Here is a 22,185-nt window from a genome sequence, read left to right as displayed (position 1 = left end):
AGGCTCTTATAGCAGATTATTTTTGAGTACTTAATTTATAAGTCTCGACTCTGTCGCTTCACGACGTTCTTAATTATAATACGGGAAGTGAGAATCGGTTCGCTATTCTCCGTATCAGTATCCACGTCGATTCAGGTAATTGTATGTCAGGACTGGTAGTCGGTATATTTTTCCTTCTCTGTAGTAAGGTGGCCTTTAGTTTAAAGAGTAATTTTTCTGCATTGAATTTTTATTCTTGTAGGGAAATCCTTGTCCTTTTTGAGAATAGTTTTACTCAATTAATTTTAATTCTTGTGGGAAAATCCCTGTTCCTTTTGAGAAAAGTTTTCTCGATTAATTTTTATCCTTGTAGAGAGATTATTATCATTTATGGTAAATTTTCCTTGCTTAGTTTTCATACTATAGAGTGGCCCTGTATTTTAAATTCGCTTAGCAGTTTCTGACTTGCTGTAATTCCAAGTAGGAAAAGTCCAATCCTTTCCTAGAGAACTCAGGTGCAGCTTGAGTTCGTCCTTGTCGAAGTTTCTAGACTGCGACGTCCTTTCTCTTTCTTTCTCTTCACTTTCCCTATTCTAAAATCCTTCTAGCTCTCAGGTACAGCTTGAGGACTTCCTCGCCGAAGTTTCTAGACTGCAGCATCCTTTCTCCTACTTTCTCTTCACTTTCCCTATTCTAAAATCCTTCTAGCTCTCAGGTACAGCTTGAGGACTTCCTCGCCGAAGTGTCTAGACTGCGGCATCCTTTCTCTTTCTTTCTCTTAATTCTTCCTGTGTTAAAATCCTTCCTGATCTCAGTTTCAGATTCGAGATCGTCCTATTCGCGGGTTTTCAGAACCGCGAATCCTTTCTAAAATTCTTAGAAACCTGTCTTCTTTAATAGCAAATATTATTTGCTGGTTTTCCCTGTGGAAAATTCACGAATTTTCCTGTGATCTCAGTTGCAGATTAGAGATCGATCTTGTGGTAGTCCTTAGACTGGCAATTACTTGGAAAAGTCTATTGAAATCTTTTCCTGAATTAGGAGTCTCTGACTCGATATTTTCCTTGTGGAAAATCCTGGAAGAATCCTTTCCTACCCTGACAACGACAGACTTTTGTCTTCCCGATATTATTCTACAGACTGTGTCTGTGAAAAATCTTTTCTATCCTCTCATAATAGTCGACATACTGACTATTGATTTGAAAGCGTTTCGGACGATTGAGAGTGATTCCCATACCCTTAAGGGCAGTCACAGACTGGCCCTTAATAACCGGCGCGCAGTCATCAGATTAGCGCGGAAATCCTGTTTAGCAGTTTCAGAATTGCTGAAAATCCTTTCGCAGCTGCAGGCTCGCGATTCAGAAATCCGACACCCGAAAACTCATCCTCCAAACTTTAGTAATCATATAATTGAAATTTATATACTGTATTTAGCTAGCAGGTCCAGCTTGCTGAGAGCTAGAGCGCAATTCTCAGATTGCGGATTATTGAGCAGATATTTATTTGCTGTAGAGTATAATAATCTTATTATTGATTCTCTTTTCCCTATACCCTGTACCGTATACCTCATACCCTGCACCCTATTCTCTATAACTTACACCCTATATCGTGCTCTATTTGACGATATCTTAAATACCACTAACAACTCCATAGTTCCGCCATACCGTTACTCCATAGCCCTCACCTTAAACCCCATAGAAAAACCACATCCCGGGCTTGCAGGTACAGCTTGCTCGCCGTCAATTCGCAGTTGGTTCAGATTGCGTACTACCTTTATAAATAGAATTATTGGTAGGGATCTGGTAGTCAGATCCGTCTCCTTGTATAGGGTTATCTTAATCTCCCTTAACACCCACCCTGTATTCCAAAGGCCGAGGGCCGAATCGGCCAGCAACGGCACGGACAAACACTCTTCCCCTGAAAGTAAAAATCTCGCGAAAGAAGCAGAGGGTAAAGAATCAGGATAGAGGGAGAAGTGTAGGTCCGGTAACTCCACCTGTCAGTACGGCTACTGACCCCGACCCATATCCGACTGTAGCTAGTCCGCGTTGTAGCAATACTTCGCAAGGAAACCTAGAGGGTGGAATAGGTCATACTAATAGTAGAATCTATGTGATTTTCGGCTGTTACACCTTTCCTGAGACATCCTGCATATACAGTACTATATACGGTTTATTTATTTATTTTTATGTACAGAACAACTATTACAGACTACAGGCATTAAGCCCAAAACAGTCTTCACTACCGTTTACAATCGAATAAAGAAAGTTACTAAAAGAAATAAAAATGAGAGATACAGTACATGCAATTCACAAATACATATAAGAAAGTTGATAAGTTTGAGGAAAGCATAAGTAATTGAAAGTAATCTAAGCATAGATAATAAATACAGAATAAAAACTAATCTAACTTATCCAAACATATCTAAAACTTATCCAATAAGTTATAAAAAGAATAGGCCTACAATTGAGCATAGAAACAGGTTAAGGGAAAACATGTGCCACTGTGGGAAGAAAATTGATGAAAGCAGAGAAGAAAAAGAAAAAGTTTCAACAACAACAGATGTTCAAGTATAAAAGTTAAGGGATTTAAACTGTAGGTTTGATCAACTCTATAAAATTAATAAGAATCACGGACATCATATTAATTGAATCAATTCAGAAACTGAATTCAAATTCAATTATGAATAGCCTCAATAATGCGCCTTCTAACCTCACTAACAGGGCCATGCACATCAACACCTTCACAAACGCTATTCAATAGCCTCAGAACTCTATTGAGTGGAGAACATTTAAATGAATTAATTTGATTTTAATCAATTAGTTTAATTTGACTGAACCTTTTTTGTTGCAAATTTCATGTAGAATCTATGTGATTTTCGGCTGTTACACCTTTTCTGAGACATACAGTACGGTACTGTATACGGTTTATTATTTTTAGAGGCCACTATTATTGAGAGTAGAGCTCTGTACTAAAGGATGGCACATTCAAAGTCCTCAACGAACAGTATTAGCCTGCATATGTTTGCTATATGGGTAAATATATGAGCCATACGTATATATTTATACAAGTATATAGTTGAGAGTGGCTCTACTAGATGGCAGCTTCAGAATCCCCTCGACAGGTGCCACCGTTTCTGTTGGCCACGAATCAAAATCTACCACTTTGTGACGTCATAGCGCTTTGATTTAGGTCCTCTCACCACACACAATATTTAAACTGTCGGCATTGTTTATATGGGAAGCTATATTCATGTTTTAGAAATGCTGACAATTCTAAGTGAATATAGTAGCAGTCTATGCTGTGGGCAAGTCATATCGAGAGTTATAAATATTTTGGACCGCCCGCACGCACGCACGCACGCAGCGCAACACGCGGCGAGGCAACGCAACGCGCGCGCAAACAAGTGAAAACAATTTACAGAGCAACACCTTTTGGTTTTAATTAGTCCGCTGTCATCTGTCGGGCAACAAAAGTAATATAATAATACTCGCAAAGCAGTGCGCTAAAACTGAATGTCTTGTTCTCTCATCTTAGCTCGTTAACAAACTATACACGGTTTGCTGAATAATTTTCAAGAACTCTTCTTGTAAAACCTTCAAAAAATTGCATATATATAAAACGTGGCATGATGTTGAGGGAGTCGGTTCAATCATTTTAGTTTTATGATTATAGGCTACCTATTTCAATTGAATGCTTTTTGTTGATTTTTTCTGTGTTTTTTTATGCTATTTTACCATCAAATTAAAATTTCATGCATTTGTTAGCCATGGATCGATTACAACACAATTAAAAATAATAGATGGAATTAAATAGAGAATGCATTTATTCAAATGCTAATTAATATACAATGTCTGCAGTAGCAGATGTCTTTGGGGTGATTTGCAGCGTTTATTTAGGATTTTCGTTAAATAATAATTATATAAAAATAATAAATTCAAAGTGTACTCTGAATGTTCCATATAAATGATTCATTTATTTTTTTCCATTTCAATTTTGATTCCACTGTAAACACAAAAACAATACAAAGATGTGACAAATAGAAAAAAAACAATAATCATTATTCTAAATATCTATATCAACTATACAGTATCTGTGAAGAACTTATTGGGGTATGATCACATATGATGCAAGTATTTTCAAAAGCACGCGTTCAGTGTGAATGTTCCTATGGCTCTTTCCTGATATAAGTGAAACACTTGTTCGCCAGTAGGAGTAGTGACTTATTAACTGTTTCTAAATCTTCAGCTAATAAGTTAAAATGGAATCTTTTTATGAAAACAATTGAAAGTATATTTAAAATAAATGCTATAAATTGTGAATTAATCCTGACAATAATGAATAGTTTCGATAGTTGAAAAAATTTTGATCTAATACAATATTAAGATGGAAGTAATAGTTGTGAAGAATCCAGTTTTTAATATTTATTGGAACAAACTTACCGTTTCACCGATGAGCTAGTGATGTGAATCTACACCGCATGAATGAATGAACCTTTATCTCTGATTGCATTGAAGGCTGAATTTATCATAAAATATAAAATATTTTTAGAAATAGACATTGGACTTGGAAATCTCATAAAACTGTCTAAAAGAATAGACTGGATCCTCTTGTGAAAAAATAATTATTGGTTATGATCTTGAAAGCACTTTTCCTCAAGAAAGAAATATACGGTAACTATATTTTTTTCTAAATTAGTAAATATACAGAAAAAATTAATGTATTTTAATAAATCAATAAAAAGAGATGGTGGGTAATGTAACTTGCAATTCTACATTAAAATATGACAGAGAGATCTTAAGGGGTCGAGGCAATAAGGCTTCCGTTATACAATACGCTTATTAGGCTTCACAGAGTGTTAAAAAAAAATGTTTGAATTATAAAAAGAGAGAGGGTGACTCCGTGTAAGGTGAATAGTGACAAGCTCTCAGTCTGATAAATATATTATCAACCACCGTACCTACTACTATCTTATTGTTACATTGAGAATGGAATTTATGCTTTTAGAATATAGTTTAACATGGTCAAATTTAGACAAGAAATATAGAACCTTTTTTAGAGATCAAACTTTGTTTTATACTTTTACTAGCCGTCAGGCTCGCTTCGCTCGCCATATCCGTCTAGCCAGGGGGCTCCGCCCCCTAGACCCCCGACTGGATCGTCGAAAAATGAGATCAGGGGGCTCGCTTCGCTCGCCTGCATTTTTCATTTGGGCATGCTTCATTCCATCAGAAAGTCAAAGTATTGAGAAAACGCAGAAAATCTGAGAAAAAAATTGGAAAAACGCTTATTTTGGGCGTATCTTTGATGAAATATTAAAGTCACCTCATCACAAAATTTTTAGACCCTAGCTAAACCTCTGTACCAAATTTGAACATTTTCCGTCTGATACTTGGTGAAAGAACTGAGAAAACGCAAAAAACGCTAACTTTTTGCGTTTCTTTGGCGTTATTGCAAATTCCTTTTAACACAGCATTATTACACCCCAGCTGAGCTTTTGTAGTAAATTTGAACATTTCCTGTTCATTTGTTCTCGATAAAGCTGAGAAAGCGAAAAAACGCTGGAAAAACGCTCATTTTGGGCGTATCTTTGACGTTATTGCAAATTCCTTCTAACACAACATCATTACACACTAGCAAAGCTTCTGTAGGTACTAAATTTGAACATTTTCTGTTCATTTGTTCTCGATAAAGCTGAGAAAACGCTAAAAAACGCTGGAAAATTGCAGATTTTGGGCGTTTCTTTGGAAATTTTTCTAAATCCGTTCTTAGTGCGCCTCTAAAGGGCCAACTGAACATACCTACCAAATTTGAACGTTTTTGGTCTGGTAGATTTTTAGTTCTGCGAGTGAGTGAGTGAGTGCCATTCGCTTTTATATATATATATATATATATAATATATATATATATATATATATATATATATATATATATAGAAGGATTTCCTTGGATTGAGAAAATGAATTTAAATTTATCAAAAAGAATATCATAATTACCGTATGGTATTTGAAGTTGGAAATGTATTATGTGAATGATTTGAATGATCTTGATGTGATAATCTAGTTTGAAATTCTATTAAGATACTTCCACATTCTCATAATATATTTCAATAAAATTATTAAGAATCTTTATTAATGTTTAATTAACTTATATGAAAACATATATCAGAAAAAATATGGACAAGTATTTTTATAGTGCGGTGAAACACACTTGAGTGGCGGAGTAGCTTGTTTGGATCTATTTTTATTTGAACCAGACGATCGAACTATTTTTAACACACTCGAGTACAAACTACACACCGTCTAATTTTATGGGTCTTTAATTGCGTTGATATCACTACTGGGGTCTGTGTACTTTGTCGCTATTACGACTCATTCAAACAAGTCAACATAAATTGAGATCAACTGACCATTCTCCCTTCAATGAATGGTGGATTTTTACAGTTATCTCAAGTACACCTACATAATGTAGGCTACTGATGAGCACTAAAATATAGAGTAAGTATAGAAAATACTTCTAAAAAGTCGGATTTGTAAATAAATAATAAATAAATAGAGTAGGATAATCGAGTAGCCCAAAATAAAATTGCACATTGATTCATTAAATTATAAACAGTCAAAATAGAGAAGAAAACCTTTATTAGGCACAATTAATACATTTATAGATTTGCCAGTTTTCAAATATGGTAGGTCGGTTGACTGATTCTTTTCAGGTAGAATGAGTTGCTTTTGGTTTCCTCAGTAAAAATGTATACCGTATGATCATTATGAATGTATATGATATATGAATGTATATGAGCAACGCATTCTACCTGAAAAAAATCAGTCTACCGACTTACCATATATATTTAAAAATGATCATATATATTTTTACTGAGGAAGCCTAAAGCAAAGCATTCTACCTGAAAAAATCAGTCTACCGACGTAGCATATTTAAAAACTGACAAATCTATAGATGTTTTAATTATTGTAATAAAGGTTTTCTTTTCTATCTTGAATAAAAATTCGAATTTTTAATGGCTTTGATGACAGGGATAATTATTATCAACTGCATAATTTTATAACATTTTTTTGGCACAGCGCCATTGATTTTAGGTAGATAGATGAACAATATCAACCTATATTACCTCCTTGATACTTGAAGAGTGCAGTAATTTATGGAGAAGATTTTTTCATAATAACTAAGAATATCTAGCATGTGATGACTTTCAATATGTAATGAAAAGTTTATTTTTCTACAGAGTCAAAATTTTTTAGCATACACAGTGTAGTACGGTATTGAATATTTAAGATAACAGTGTATACTTTTTAAAATAATTTTGTGACGACATGTTTCGCCTATACAATGCCATTATTAAGAACAAGATAATTTTAAAAATGGTACTCATATTTATATTTTTATATATATTCAAAAATAGCCCTAAAGAAAAAAGACTGTGTGTATACTTCTGTTCTGTGATGCTGTAGATAATATATCTTGAATCATATCATCAGTTTGAAATATGTTTCCACAAATGAGACAGTAATAACAATTATTAATGAACATAATATTTTTGTTTCCGGATGGCAAACATAATAGACAGGATGAATGAATGTCAATGACTTCTGATTGTTCCTTCAATTACTCTATTGTAGCAATAATAATGATACTGAAAGTTCCACGGTAGTCTATATTATATAGCCCACTATTTTATAGATTAACTTCACTTCTTTGGGCTACTTTATTAATAAAAGCATGAATAATGAGTAAGTAGACTTGTACCCTGTTTTAAAGTTTAAAATGTTTTAATAAAAGGTTACTTCATGTTTTTTAAATTGTTTTTAATAATTTCCCACTAATTATTTTCACAGTTCGGTGTAACGTTTCTCTCTAGTATTTATAGGCTACATTATTTATTTATTCTGAACCTTCCAGCCCACAAATGAGGGAGGAAATTGAGTTTATAAAGATTAATAATTGTGAGTATTCCATTCACAAGAACTTATTCCGTATAAACTTAATCTTTTCTATTATTTGTGGGGCTAGAACGCTCTGAATAATGTTAAAACTAGTAGAGAATAGGAGAATGTGTATGGAATTCAATAATGTTGAAACATTAATACAGTTAATACTAGAGAGAATTACTATGGATGCAATTCAATAATTCTGCAGCATTGAGCACAGTAGTTGTAGTTACCTCTTATAATAACTTCCTTTTCCGCGTTCTGAAAACTACAATGTGCAGCCTATAATTATTATGATTTTGGCATTCCAATGTTTTGCACTCACATCCATCCAACTGATAAGGACAGAGAACGTATCAACAAAGCAAAAAATCAGTTCAATGAATTTCGTTGTCTATCGCAGGATGACATCAATGCATGCTAGATTGTAGAAAATAATTATTGTGATAGGTAGCCTAAAGCTAAATTTGTAATTTTACAATACAGACTACCTGCACTTTTATCGTCTCATGAAGAACTACCGTACGTAACTAAAGCTGCGTTTACATCAAAGTTATTAACAATAAAATGTCTATTTTCCCGTCCTTATATAGATTCTATTAGATTGAACATAACTTATCATACACATGATGGGCATATGTTTTTGTCAAGCTCCGTTTAATCTAATAGAATCTATAAGGAAGGGAAAATAAATATTTGGTTAAAAACTTTGGTGTGAACGCAGCTTTAGTTAGTTCTTCATGAGATGATAAAGTGTAGTTTATATTGTAAAATTACAAATTTTCCCGTATAGGTAAAGATATATGAAAGTGTAAAGTGGATATTTTAAATTAATAGTACAAGAATATTAGAAGAATAATTATCAAAAAGGAGAAGATTCACGATTTCGGAACAGCCCTTCCGATATGTCACAGTACTGGTACCACAGAATACTGTACTTTAATTCTATGTAGTCTACACACTACAATAATAAAAGTAGGTACGGTAAATTTGTTGTAGTTTAAACACTGTGTTATATTTGTGAATATTTGAAAAACATTCACTTTTCTTGGCGTATTGATTCAGGCTTCAGGCTGATGAAGCTCCTCCACAGGAGTGAAATGTATTCCTCAATTCGCCAAGAAAAGTAAGTTGTTTTTTTTAAATATTCACAAATATATAACACAGTGTCTAAACTACAACAAAGCTATTATATAGTATTTCCTTGATACCTTAATAAAACGTATTGGCCAATAATACATGAAAAATGAATAGGCTAATACTACTATAGTCCAGGCAACGAATGCTTAAATAAAGGTATAGAGGGAAAAGTTTGGAACACAATTTTAAACTCCACAGCTCTTTTAAGGATAGTAAGAGGATTAGCATATCAAAAGTTCTCACCCCTACCCCCTGTGCTAAAGGGGTGGGGGTGGTTTCAAAGTACCATTTTTTCATTTTTCGCTTATATCTCGGAAACTATGCATCTTATGAACATTTGTGTTCTGTGCAAAATTCAAGCTTACAAAATTACCAACAAGTTTTGTTCCCTACGTTTTCTCCATATCTCTTATAGTTTCTGAGATACCCGCTCTTAAATGTGAGATATTTTTTGAAAAAAACACGTCTGCCTCCATTTTTTTCATCTTTTCGGTCTTATAATTTTTAATAATTAATGAAAAAAATCCGTGCTGATTATGAGCTGATAGAGCATCAAATTATCTTCAATTTGATGTAGTTTTTCACTATTTTACGCATTTCCCTACAACTGTTGCAGCAGTTTTGGTGTTGAGAGTGAAATTTTCTATAGCAACAATAGATCAGTTGACAATGAAATTTGGAACACAATTTTCGACTCTGCAGCTTTGTTGAGACTAGTTTGGAGGTGAACATATCAAAAATCCCAACCCCGACATCATGTGCTGAAGGGATGAGGGTGGTTTGAAATTTGCATTTTCCAGTTATTACTTACATGCTTATATCTTGGAAACAATGTGTTCAATTGTTATAATCGACTACATAAAAATAAAGCTTAATAAGTTTTCTACTATCATTAAAAGAGCTGTGGAGTTGAAAATTGTGTTCCAAACTTTTCCCTCTATAATCTTTCGTTGACTGGACTACTATAGACTAGATAATGTTTTTTTAAAGTGTCTTTATTTTTTCCTGTTTGTTGGTTTATTCATATTACTTTTCTGTGTTTCTTTATAATTTATTTATTTATTCATCATTGATTCATTTCAATTACTTTTTTATTCTTTAATTATATTCTCTTGCAGCTATCATGCTGACCTCCGGCGTGATAATAAGGAAGATTCATCAGCTGTTATTTGAGGACTGGCCGTCCTGATTTACAACCGAAATCTCCAAAAGGAATCATTTTAGAGCCGCAGCTCTTTTCTGACACATATAGGAGAATGCAGGCGTTCAAACTGACGCCGCGACGTGCGAAATTGATCATTTCGGTTGGCCTGATATCGTCACTGGTCATTTTCGCTGTGCACAAGTCATTTGACGAGAACAATGACTTCTGGTGGAAATTCACATCCCCTCGAACTGGTGTTAGACACGGAGAGCTAATAGTGGTACGCAGTGCAGAGCCAGGTGAGTTGAATTTTTTTCAAAATTGAAAGAAATTTCATTTAAAATTATGAATATACAAAATCAGAATAATTATTATTAAACGAGAATTCAAAGTTGAATGCTTTAAAGGTAAATTTTGAATTTCCGTAATTCCGTTTAATAATAGGCTAATTATTAAATTGATTAGCATTTGAATGAATGCAATTCCATCTGTGAAATAAGGATCTTGAGAATGAACTAAAATCTACTATTGTAAGGCCCACGTATAATGGCAATATATTTTATGAACATTGGTGTTGCTATCCTTGTCTATCATTCGACAAAGATGATAGCGCTATCCTTTTCTGGCTCCGCAACGTTGCTAGATAGCTTTTTAACAATGTAGCAATTATTAACAAAATGCTTCATCTGAATCATGAAAATAGATTATTCAATCATTGATAAATATATATTTCTTGACAAATAAAATATGATTGAGTAATAAGTATAATTAACGATTATTGATATCACATCAGATACTCTTTTCCAGCTCTGAAACGTTGCCAGATCGTTTTTTAACAATGCATAAAAAATATTTCATCTCAATAATTATGAAAATGTGTTATTCAATCGTTGAGAAAGTATAACAAGAATGAATGAACAAGTTATATTACATCAGATATACCGGTATCAGTTATCCTCCATAGAAGGCAGTGGCAAGGCAGAGAAACGGCAACGCTCCTATCTTTATCCACTACCATTATAACGTGGACCCTACTATAAATAGGTGTTATTGGAGCTACAGTACTACAGTAGCACAGTACAGTAAGGTTTAATACATAGAATTGCATAATTTTGAGTGTTATCCTATAAATGTCGATTTATCTTAAATTAGTAGTCTATTTTCTCACAATAATTGGGATTCAAAGAATAGATTTAACAAATCTTTTGAGAGCTACACAGTATACACTACCTTTCTTTCTTTCTCCTCAGCTCTACAGGTCGCTACAACCCTTAGCCTCCCTCACAAAGCCTCTCCATCTCTCCCGGTCGACTGCCTAACTACCTATACACTACCTATATACTATAATAGCGAATTGCCGGGAGTTAAATAAGAGCTATTTTGATTAATTTTTCAATTTTAAATAAATTCCAATAATTATTTTCCACTGTAGATACCGGTACTGTAATGTAGCTTTCAAATGCAGCTTTTTTTAAATTAATTTTATTCCTTATGATAATCTTTCAAAATTTGATTCATGAGGAATAAAATTGATTTTAGAAAAAGCTGCGTTTGAAAGCAACATTACAGTACACCGGTATCTACAGTGAAAAATAATTATTGGAATTTATTTAAAATTGAAAAATAAATTCATTTTAAATTATTGATATACAAAATAAGGGTCTTGACAAGAATGAACAAAACAACTATTATTAGAGACAACTATTATAAACAACTATACTATCGATAAACTTAATCGATAGTTGTTGCCTATTCAAATCAATTTTTAATAATAATTTCATCGAATTTTAGTTTCAGCTTCAATCAGAATGTGAATAAATGCTGTGTTGTAGACAACGTTTCTACAATAAAGAAAACCCCAATGATTAGTGGTCTGAACCTCAACAAATACAACAATTTAAAAGCTCTAAACTCAATTCGAAAGCTGTTAAAAAGCCATTCGAAAGCTCTACAAAATCGAATGAAAGCTCTATAATTTGTATTTGGCAAGGTGATTTGGCAGACATCCCGCGAGCAGGTTGTAAATCTTATATTTATTGTTGTGAAGAACTTACAACAAATTAACAACATTTTAATAGTTCCATTGTAAGGATGTAGGCTATCATTGTTGTTCTCGAGAACTATAAAGCTTGAATTGTGACTCTAAACAGTAATCTTTTCACTATATTTAATGACCAGACCTCTGTTGAAAATAACTGGAACGAGAAATAGGATGGTGCCAAGAGTTATTTTGAATTTCTCATTAGTAAACAAAGAATCAGTCTGATTGCCAGCTATTCCTGGTCCTTTAAGGCGGTTGATCGGCTGGGGCGCGTCAACCGATTCACCTTCCGAGGTGAATTAAATTATATAAAAGGCAGCATTTTGATTCAATAACCGAGAATAAGTTGTTCTGTATAATATACGGATTATTGATCGAAGAAATCTTTCAATATTTCCTTTGCCCTTCTTAATATTCTTTCTTCCTGATTAACATCTTTGGAGGTGATGAAATTTTAAGGAATCTTTGATTCGGCTTTTCTCAATAATTTATATATTCTTCAATGTTGGCTTCCATCATGAACTGCTTATTATTAAATCACTTTTTTCTTATATCCTAGCAAAAAGTGATTTGATTTCTATATCATATTCTCAATATTATTTGTCAAATTTTCAAAGAAATCACGTGTGATCTGTATATAGTTGTAGTGTAATACTATTATATTATTTCTCACATTCAATTGATGAGAGCCCACCATAGAAAAAACAACATTACAAAAACTAATTGAATATAGTAAAAAAGAATAGACCTATTCATTCGCCACTGGAATACAGTAACCTACATCAGTGCAATAAAATGCGATGTGGGTTGATCTCTTTGAACATTGAACTTGACTATTTAATGACTAGAAAAAAATCCTCAAAATATCAACTTTTGAGAAAAATATTCCATTTTCTAAAAAAAATACATAAACTATAAGAAAAGAATAGACCTATACATACGCTATTGGAATACATCAGTGCGATAAAACTTAATGTGGATTTATTTCTTATAAAACTGAATTTATATAGTGACTGTGATAATTGTGATTGACTAGAAACATCTCGTCAAAATATCAACTTTGAGAAAAATATTCCATTTTCTAAAATAACTCAAGTTGAGAAAGTTTATTCTAATTAAGAAAAATGATATATTTTGTAAAAAAATCTTCATGCATCAACAATATCATAATAAAGAATGTATGAAAATTTCATGATATTTTACCAAATTTGGAATAATCTGTTTAAAAATTTTAAACTTAAGGTGCTCATATGAAAGTTCAATCAATCAATCAATCAAGTTTTATTGAACAAAATATTCACATTGGAGGTCCTACTGAACCCGAAGGTTTTTCAGTAGGTGCCTATATAAGTATACATAGTAAATTATAGAATCGTACATTACAAAGAAACAAAATTAACAAATCTGATAAGAGGAAGAGAAAAAAAAATTGTTTGCATGCAAAGGGAAGTTGGGAAGTAAGAAGAGGATGTACTGTAAAGGAAGGATCGTGATGAGGAAGGTAAACTTATCTAGGAACTTTATATATATATATATATATATAATATATATATATATATATATAATATATATATATATATATGTATAATCGGATAGAAAAATATATTGAGATTTTCATTTATTTTGATAACTTGATAAAGCAGTATCCAAATCGAGGAAATTTGAAAAAAATCACCAGTGAAAAGTTTATTTGTAGCCGTTCGCACATCCTTAATAAAAATAGATCCAATTTTCAGCTATATGGTAGCCTACACAGTAATTATTACAAAAGATAAAATGAACGGTTTTGAACCTGTGTTTTGCTCTCTCTCAATCATTTCATAAAATAAGATGAACGGTTTTGAACCTGTGTTTTGTTCTCTCTCAATTATGTCGTGATAATGATATAATTTGTGATTGTATGATTGGAATATAAAAAATGACAATCAGGAATAGATCTATTCATTGAAATTGATAAAAACATGAAGTAGGACCCTTTTATTCAAAACATTTTAAAACTTTAATACTGTTAAATAAAAGGGTACCTAGGCCTACTTCATGTTTTTGTATTGTTTTATTAATTTTAATACAGTAGCCCTTACAAGTTAAATGATTTCTATTTATTGGACTATCTAGGTATTTTTGTGTGTTTCTGATTATATTTGAATTTGTCTTTAAAAAAATACTAGCCTATTATAGTAGAATGCTCATCATATAAAATGTGTTCAACTATCACTAAACTCATTCCTAAAAACTCTTAATTTGTTTTTTCAGCTGGGCCTGCCCACAAAACGTTAAAAGTGGTGCACTTGGATTTGAAAGGAGCTCCACCCAAACTGAGTTATCTACGGCAGCTGCTGCCGTTGCTTTCAAACGCGGGCTGCGATGCTATCCTGCTGGAGTATGAGGACATGTTCCCTTATCATGGAGCTCTGGCTAACATCTCGGCCAAGAATGCTTACACGCAGCATCAGGTGAGTCTGGCGATGAGAAAAAACCTCTGATGATGGTGCCTTAAGTGCATTGAAACTAGTTTCGCTCGAATAAATCAAGACAATATCGCTTCTATTTCACCTTAATGTAGCTTTTACATGTATAAAATAGCTGAGGGGACAATAATTTTCAACTGCAATTCCACTTACACATAGTTGAGAGGCAGAGGATTTAATAAAATGTGGCTTCACAAGTATAAAAGTTGGAGTAGACAATAATATTACAACTGCTTTTTCAGTTAGGCTACACAAAATACTAGTTGAGAGACTAACGATATAATAATAATGATAATAATGTGGCTTCACATGTACAAAATAGCTGAATATATATTACTTTCCTTGCCCTATTACCATATAGGTAAGGAAAATATTGCTTTCCGAAAAAAATTAAGGTACCCCAATTTCTAAATTTAAGTTCTAAGTTCCAAGGTCCCTGAGTCCAAAAAAGTGGTTTTTGGGTATTGGTGTGTGTGTGTGTGTGTGTGTGTGTGTGTGTGTGTGTGTGTGTGTGTGTGTGTGTGTGTGGTGTGTGTGTGTGTGTGTGTGGTGTGTGTGTGGTTGTGTGTGTGTGGTGTGTGTGGTGTGTGTGGTGTGTGTGTGTGTGGTGTGTGTGTGTGTGTGTGTGTGTGTGTGTGTGTGTGTGTGTGTGTGTGTGTGTGTGTGTGTGTGTGTGTGTGTGTGTGTGTTGTGTGTGTGTGTGTGTGCGTCTGTTTACACGATATCTCATCTCCCAATTAACGGAATGAATTGAAATTTGGAACTTGAGGTCCTTACACTATGAGGATCCGACACGAACAATTGCGATCAAATGCGATTCAAGATGGCGGCTAAAATAGCAAAAATGTTGTCAAAAACAGGGTTTTTCACGATTTTCTCGAAAACGGCTCCAACGATTTTGATTAAAGTTATACCTAGAATAGTCATCGATAAGCTCTATCAACTTCCACAAGTCCCATATCTGTAAAAATTTCACGAGCTCCGCCCCATCTATGCAAAGTTTGATTTTAGATTCTCAATTATCAGGCTTCAGATACAATTTAAACAAAAAAAATTGAGTGGAAAAGATTGAGCATAAGAATCTCTACAATTAATGTTAAGTAACATTTTCACCTAAAATTAAAAATAAGCTCGAAATTCGAGAAAATGTGATTATCCAATTATTGCAAACTGTTGTCAACTGTTGATTCTATTAAATGATCCACTATGAAGATATAGCAGACTTCGTGTGTCTCCAGCGTTATTGCCCTGTCACCAGCTGGCTCAAATCTTTGAATAGTAGACTTGAGATGCGCGGGAACACTAGCGTCAGGTGATCAATTTTCATAACGGCAAGGAAAGTTGTGTGAGTGCGCCACACCAGATTTTTTTTAAATGCCATTTAACTTACACATAAAAGCAGTTGAGGGACTGAGGATAGATAATGTCGTGGCTTCTCTATAATATAAAATAGCTGAGTAGACAATAAATTTATTTTTTACCTACACACAATAGGCTACCAGTTGAAAGACTGACAATGTGTGTTATGACATTGGAGGGAAAACTAAACTTAGCCTGTACTATTTCTCTCCAAAAAATTTGATAAAATGTTAATGTTGTTGACTATTGAGGCACATAGGAAATTACATTGTCAGTCTCTCAACTGGTAATGTGTGTAGGTAAAATAGCGATTTATTGTCTACTCAGCTATTTTATATTATAGAGCTGTGTGTAGCCTGAGTAAAACAGCGCAGTTTAAGATCAACATTTTATCAACAACGCATTATCATTTTATCAAAAATTTTCTATTATAAATATTTCTATCCATTTCATGTACATAACACTATAATCATAATATAATTATGACATTAGGGGAAAAACCAGGCTAAGCCTGTACTATTTCTCTCCAAAAAATTGATAAAATGTTAATGTTGTTGATAAAATGTTAATCTTAAACTGTATTACTCAGGCTACACACAACCCAATAATTGAGAGACTGGAAATTTAATAGTCAATGTCAATAGGCTTCAATAGTCTAAAATAGTTGAGTGAACAATAATGTTAACTGCTGTTTCACTCACACACAACTCTAGGTGAGAGACTGATCTGACAATGTGATGTGCCCCAGTAGTATGTCTAGAATAGTTGAGTAGGTCTAGACAATAATTATTTGAAACTGATATCCTACTTGAGCTATACATACAACATGGTGGCCTCTGAAAATATAATCTTGATTAGTCTCACTTTATATAACTATATTATCTTACTATACATTTCATAAATATTTCTCAACATGAATATAGATATTCACCAGAAATTGACGGCCACCAAAGTGACCTAACCGACTGCATAGGGAAACAAACACTATAGTGAGGTCCACGTTATAATGGCTGTGGAGAAAGATAGGAGAACAACGTTGCCGATCCTCCGTCTTGTCAATGCCTTCTATAGACGTTAGATGATACAGGTTCATTGATGTAATATTAACTGTCCATTCCTTTTTAAAATAATCAATTATATTTTATTAAGCAAGAAATTATATTTCTCAATAATTCATGATGAATTTCATTATTAAGATTATAAATATTTCGTTGATTAATTATTAATTCTACATTATTGAAAGACGATCTGGAAACAGAGCAAAGCGAGAAAGAGATAACGCTATCCGCTTTGTTGAATGATACACAAGGATAGCAATACCATTGCTAGTCAAACACTGCCATTATAACGTGGACCTCACTATATAGTGACCCATCCGATCTCAGGGATAAAAAGCATACGAAAATCTTTCCGAGCTGACTATGACAGTACTTTCGGCCACTATAGCTGCTTACCACACACAAAGGGTTGAAACTTGAAGAAAATATTTTAAAGCAGGTACCCCGTGCTCCACAAGGGTCCATTTTAAAACTTGACAAACTGAAAACTTGACGTAATGAAATCTTGAAGAACCAATTGAAAATAGGTCTAAACCATCTTTGGTTAATTAAGTACGGTATCTATATGCAAAATGTCAAGTTATTCAGTCCAGTAGTTCAGACATGATGATGCGTCAATAGTTATTTGTGCAACTAGTGCGCAAAGTGACAGTTTGCTGCACCGAAAGAAACGTTTACACCCGAGCGTAGGCGAGGGCGGAATGGTTTCTTGAGTGCAGCAGAGGAACTTTGCGCACGTATTTCACATTAAGTTTTTCCTACAGTTACCATTGAATATGAAAAGTGGGTAATTATGGGTAAAATTGCCTGAAATGCATCAAATGTTTTCCTGTGTAATTTTATTATTGATAAAAACCTTAATCCTAAAATCCTAAAGTCCTCGTTGTCCTTGGTTATAATATATAATGAATAATAATTAGCTCGTTGTGCTTCGTTGCACCTCTGCTCACTATAGCAGCCCAGTCACTGTTACCAACTTCATTTTGATTTTGCTGCACTGTTGCTCCATATAACCTACTAAGTATTTTGCGTTGCCATGTTGCAAATCTGGAGTGCAGAAAAATTTTTCCCGCACTAGAGCGGAAAAGTGATTCTTTGCGTTCTGTAATCAGTGCAGCAATGGCCACTTTCAACGTAACTGTAGGAAAAAATAATTTTCCTATCCCGTACGTGTATAAGCCAGTTTTTTTCTTATTATAGTATAGATTATGTCTTCCACTCTATATTCAATCATTATTCGATTTCTGTACAGGTGATGGACCTGCTATCCCTGATCCACGACCTCGGCATGGAGGCGATCCCGCTAGTGCAGACGTTCGGCCACCTGGAGTTCGCTCTGAAATTGCCCGAATTCCGGCACCTGAGGGAACTGGACGCCTTCCCCAGGAGGTGTGTCCCTCGCAGCCCGCCGCGCATGCGCTGGTGCGTGAGATGGTGCGTCAGGTGATGGCGCTGCATCGCACATCGCGCTACCTGCACATTGGCTGCGATGAGGTGTTCCATCTGGGTGCGTGCGGCCGGTGTACGCAGAGGCATGTCGACAACAGGTCTGTAAAAATGAGTATAGTGATACGTAAGTGAAAATAGAAACTAACTGCCCACGTTGAATACTTTAGTATGAGGTCCACGTTATTTTCATTTTTTCGAATTAAATGTTGAATAAATATCCTAGAATACAGTACTATATAGTGAGATCCACGTTATGATGGTAGCGGAGAAAGATAGAACAACTTTGCTGATCCTCTGTCTTGACAATGCCTCTATAGATGGGCAGCTGATACTGGTTATTGATGTAATATTGACTGTTAATTCTCGTTTAACATAATCAATTATATTTTTTAAATCAAGGATTCATATTTTTAAATGATTTCATAATGAAGATGAAATATTCTGTTAATTGACTATTAATTACACATTGTTAAAAGATGATCTGGCAACAGAGCAAAGCGAGAAAGAGATAGCGCTATCCGCTTTGTTAAATGATAGACAATGATAGTAATACCATGATAATCAAACACTTCCATTATAAAGTGGACCTCACTTTAGAATAGTATTAATAATAGTTAAGATACTAGATAGAGAAGAAAGAAAGAAAAATAATAGAGAAAGATAAAGAATACTTGAGGGAAAGAAAAAACATAGAGGAAGAAAGAAGAATGCTACAGAAGAGAAAGGAAGGAAGAGGAATACTAGAGAAAGAAGAATACAACATTAGAGAAATTGTTTCCTATTATTTAAAATGTATGAACTCAGGGCTACTTTCTTGTATTTATAGAAGAGAATTAATAGTACCCATTGAAATTAATAAAATAATACGATAAGAATGCAAATCATAATTACTAGTTTCGGTGATCGCACCATCGTCAGGTTATAAAATAAATTTCCTATCAAATCCTATTAATTGCTTTAAAAAAATAACAAATAAAAGACTGCAAAATTGATTCATTCACTATGATAATGACATAAGCTGTGCTCCCACTGAGAAAATGTCCGATGAACATGTTTCATCCAATATAATAATTCATAAAATCATAATCACATAAAGAGTTTATTAATGCTCGAATAATAAAAAACGTACAAATGATTTGAAAACCATTCTATAACAAACAATTGCACTATTGGTAATACTATACCCTGCTATTTCATTCTATTGATCATGTAAACATTCAGGCCTTTTTTATATCTACGTTTACAATATAAACTTAATGTCAACACTTCTATATTCTGTCTCATAAATTCTTCATTTATCCTATTCTGTCTTGTGAGTTGAATGGAGGAGCAGGCTCTCATTGCCTCAACGTCACCCACAACACCACTTGTAATCAACTCAAAATTTTTATTCGCAATTCAAACAATTGAGGGTCCTGCCAAACCCGAAGGTTTGTTTACTATTGCATTCAGAAATAAAGGTATTAGTCTACCTATTCAATTTACTATTTTCTTGATTCAGTATGTCTATTCTACGTTTCATATTTTAAAACTGGACTCGGACACATGGCCTAACAAGTATGAATTATAATTAGAACTTATAGAAATTATATCTTCACTGTTCACTATTAAGTGTGAATCCAGCTTTATACTCTTCTTTTCCATGATTTTGTGATTGTTTCTATATGTTATGACAAATAATGGATGAGTTTCAGAATTTTTCAATATTTTACTATTTCAGAGAAATCTTCGCAGAATACGTGACGTCAGTGGCAGAGCACATAAAGTCCACCTACCAGGGCGTCACGCCTCTCATCTGGGACGACATGATGCGCCAATGGAGTCCGCAGTTTCTCACCTCAACCAAACTCGGCAGTCTGGTCGAACCGGTGGTCTGGGTTTACACAGATGACATCGGCAAACTGGTTCCGCACTACGTCTGGCACTGGTACATGAAGACCTTCAAGTCCGTCTGGGTAGCGGGAGCCTTCAAGGGAGCGACCCTCTCCACTTCCGTACTCCCAGACGTGCGCAGACACTACAGCAACCAACAGGCGTGGCTGGAGTTTATTTCGAAAACACCTGAGCGGGTGAACGGGTTTGTGTTGACGGGTTGGTCGAGGTATGATCACTTCGCCGTGCTTTGCGAGCTTCTCCCACCTTCCATACCTTCCTTACTACTCAACCTACTACTGATAACCTCTAGGAAACCTTCAAAAACTGAACAGATCTACAAACTATGGAAGTCACTCATGCGATGCTCCCCTTCATCCGAGATGACAATTGAAACCTTCACAACCGACCCTCGATCGGTTGGTACATGTTCCTTCCAGGGCGCTGACGTTTATATCCTCATGGGCAACTACCTCAACCTCAAGGAAACCGTAGACAAACTACACGAAACACTGACCGAGCAGAACGGTTGGATGACTTACTATAATGTGAAACACAACTTCACAAGTCCGTGGAGACTGGTGGAGGATTTCACAAATCTGAACGGTATCACACTTCTCAAAGAGGTGCAGCTGTTCAAGAATGAGACAAGCGCTATTTTGTCGACATACTTCGATGTGCATGTGGTCAATGAGTGGATTGAACAGAGGATAGAGCCGATGGAAGTGAAGCTGCAGCGACTGCAGAAACAAATGGAGACACTCATCAACATAGAGTCTTGGCCAAGGCGTCCTCTCAACTAAAACTCAGTGGATCAAGTTTTTACATTAGAATGACGACTTGCCGACTTACAGTTCGTAATAGATGGAGAAACTTAAGACTTCAACTTAGTGAAATTGGTTGGAGTACTCTCTCACATGAGAAATTATCATGAAATTACTACATTTCAATCAATTTTGTCTGAAAATGAGAAGGAAATAGAGCTACAGCAACAGAAATTAGTCGTATGGTAGATCTTTAGTGAAAAGTGACAGTATTAGGTAGCTTGTCAATGAGTTGTAATCAGAAAATTTGAAAACGTCAATCAAAATAAAAACGCTTTGAATTATATGGAACTTTTCAATAAAATTTTCGTTTTACAAAAACATATAATCAGGGCAGCCCTTGGGAAACCTAGACTTTACCCTAGTAAATGTCTCTTCATAGAATTTGGAGTTCATACACTGAGACAGGTTTTTGTAAAAAACCTCATAATTCACATAAATAGAAATAGAGAATTATTAACCCTAAATACCAATCCCTATAACATTCGCCCTTCAGTAAACAATTTATTCAATACATCATTCAACAGATTAACAATAAATAAACATCAGTTCTCATTCTATGTAGAATTTTATGCCAATAGAGTCCCAAATCATTTTATAACTAGCAAACTTACAAAAAAGCTTCATATAGAAATTGATGAGTGGATCAAGAGAAATATTTATTTTCATCTCTGCTGATGATAAGCTGTTGTTTTCCTGGATGATAATGAAGATGTTCCTATTAGGTTGATAATTATTACGTTTTAGGATAGTTTTTTCTATTTTCTAATATTATGATGGTAATATTTGTCCTATTATATGTTGCTCTATTTTTGATGCATCGAAAGCCAAGTGCTTTTATCTCTTTGTTGTGATTGAATGCTTATTGTCCTAAAAATGTATTCTCATCTTCAGTTCATTCATTTATT

General features: G+C 34.2%; 1 protein-coding gene across 1 annotated transcript in view; it reads left to right on the top strand.

Annotated features, from left to right (window-relative positions):
• LOC111044597 (hexosaminidase D) overlaps nt 1–21,494 on the top strand; it is a 28,808-nt gene extending 7,314 nt beyond the window's left edge. Inside the window, 5 exon segments of the mRNA XM_039428990.1 lie at nt 10,181–10,505; nt 14,501–14,700; nt 18,385–18,514; nt 18,517–18,679; nt 20,302–21,494. Of these exon segments, the coding sequence (XP_039284924.1) occupies nt 10,319–10,505; nt 14,501–14,700; nt 18,385–18,514; nt 18,517–18,679; nt 20,302–21,256 (1,635 nt within the window). The 5' untranslated portion in view covers nt 10,181–10,318 and the 3' untranslated portion in view covers nt 21,257–21,494.
• Nucleotides 21,495–22,185: the final 691 nt, after the last annotated feature.

Source organism: Nilaparvata lugens, chromosome 1 (assembly GCF_014356525.2).
Source record: "Nilaparvata lugens isolate BPH chromosome 1, ASM1435652v1, whole genome shotgun sequence".
Taxonomy (NCBI): domain Eukaryota; kingdom Metazoa; phylum Arthropoda; class Insecta; order Hemiptera; family Delphacidae; genus Nilaparvata; species Nilaparvata lugens.
This window is presented reverse-complemented; position numbering and strand designations above follow the sequence as displayed.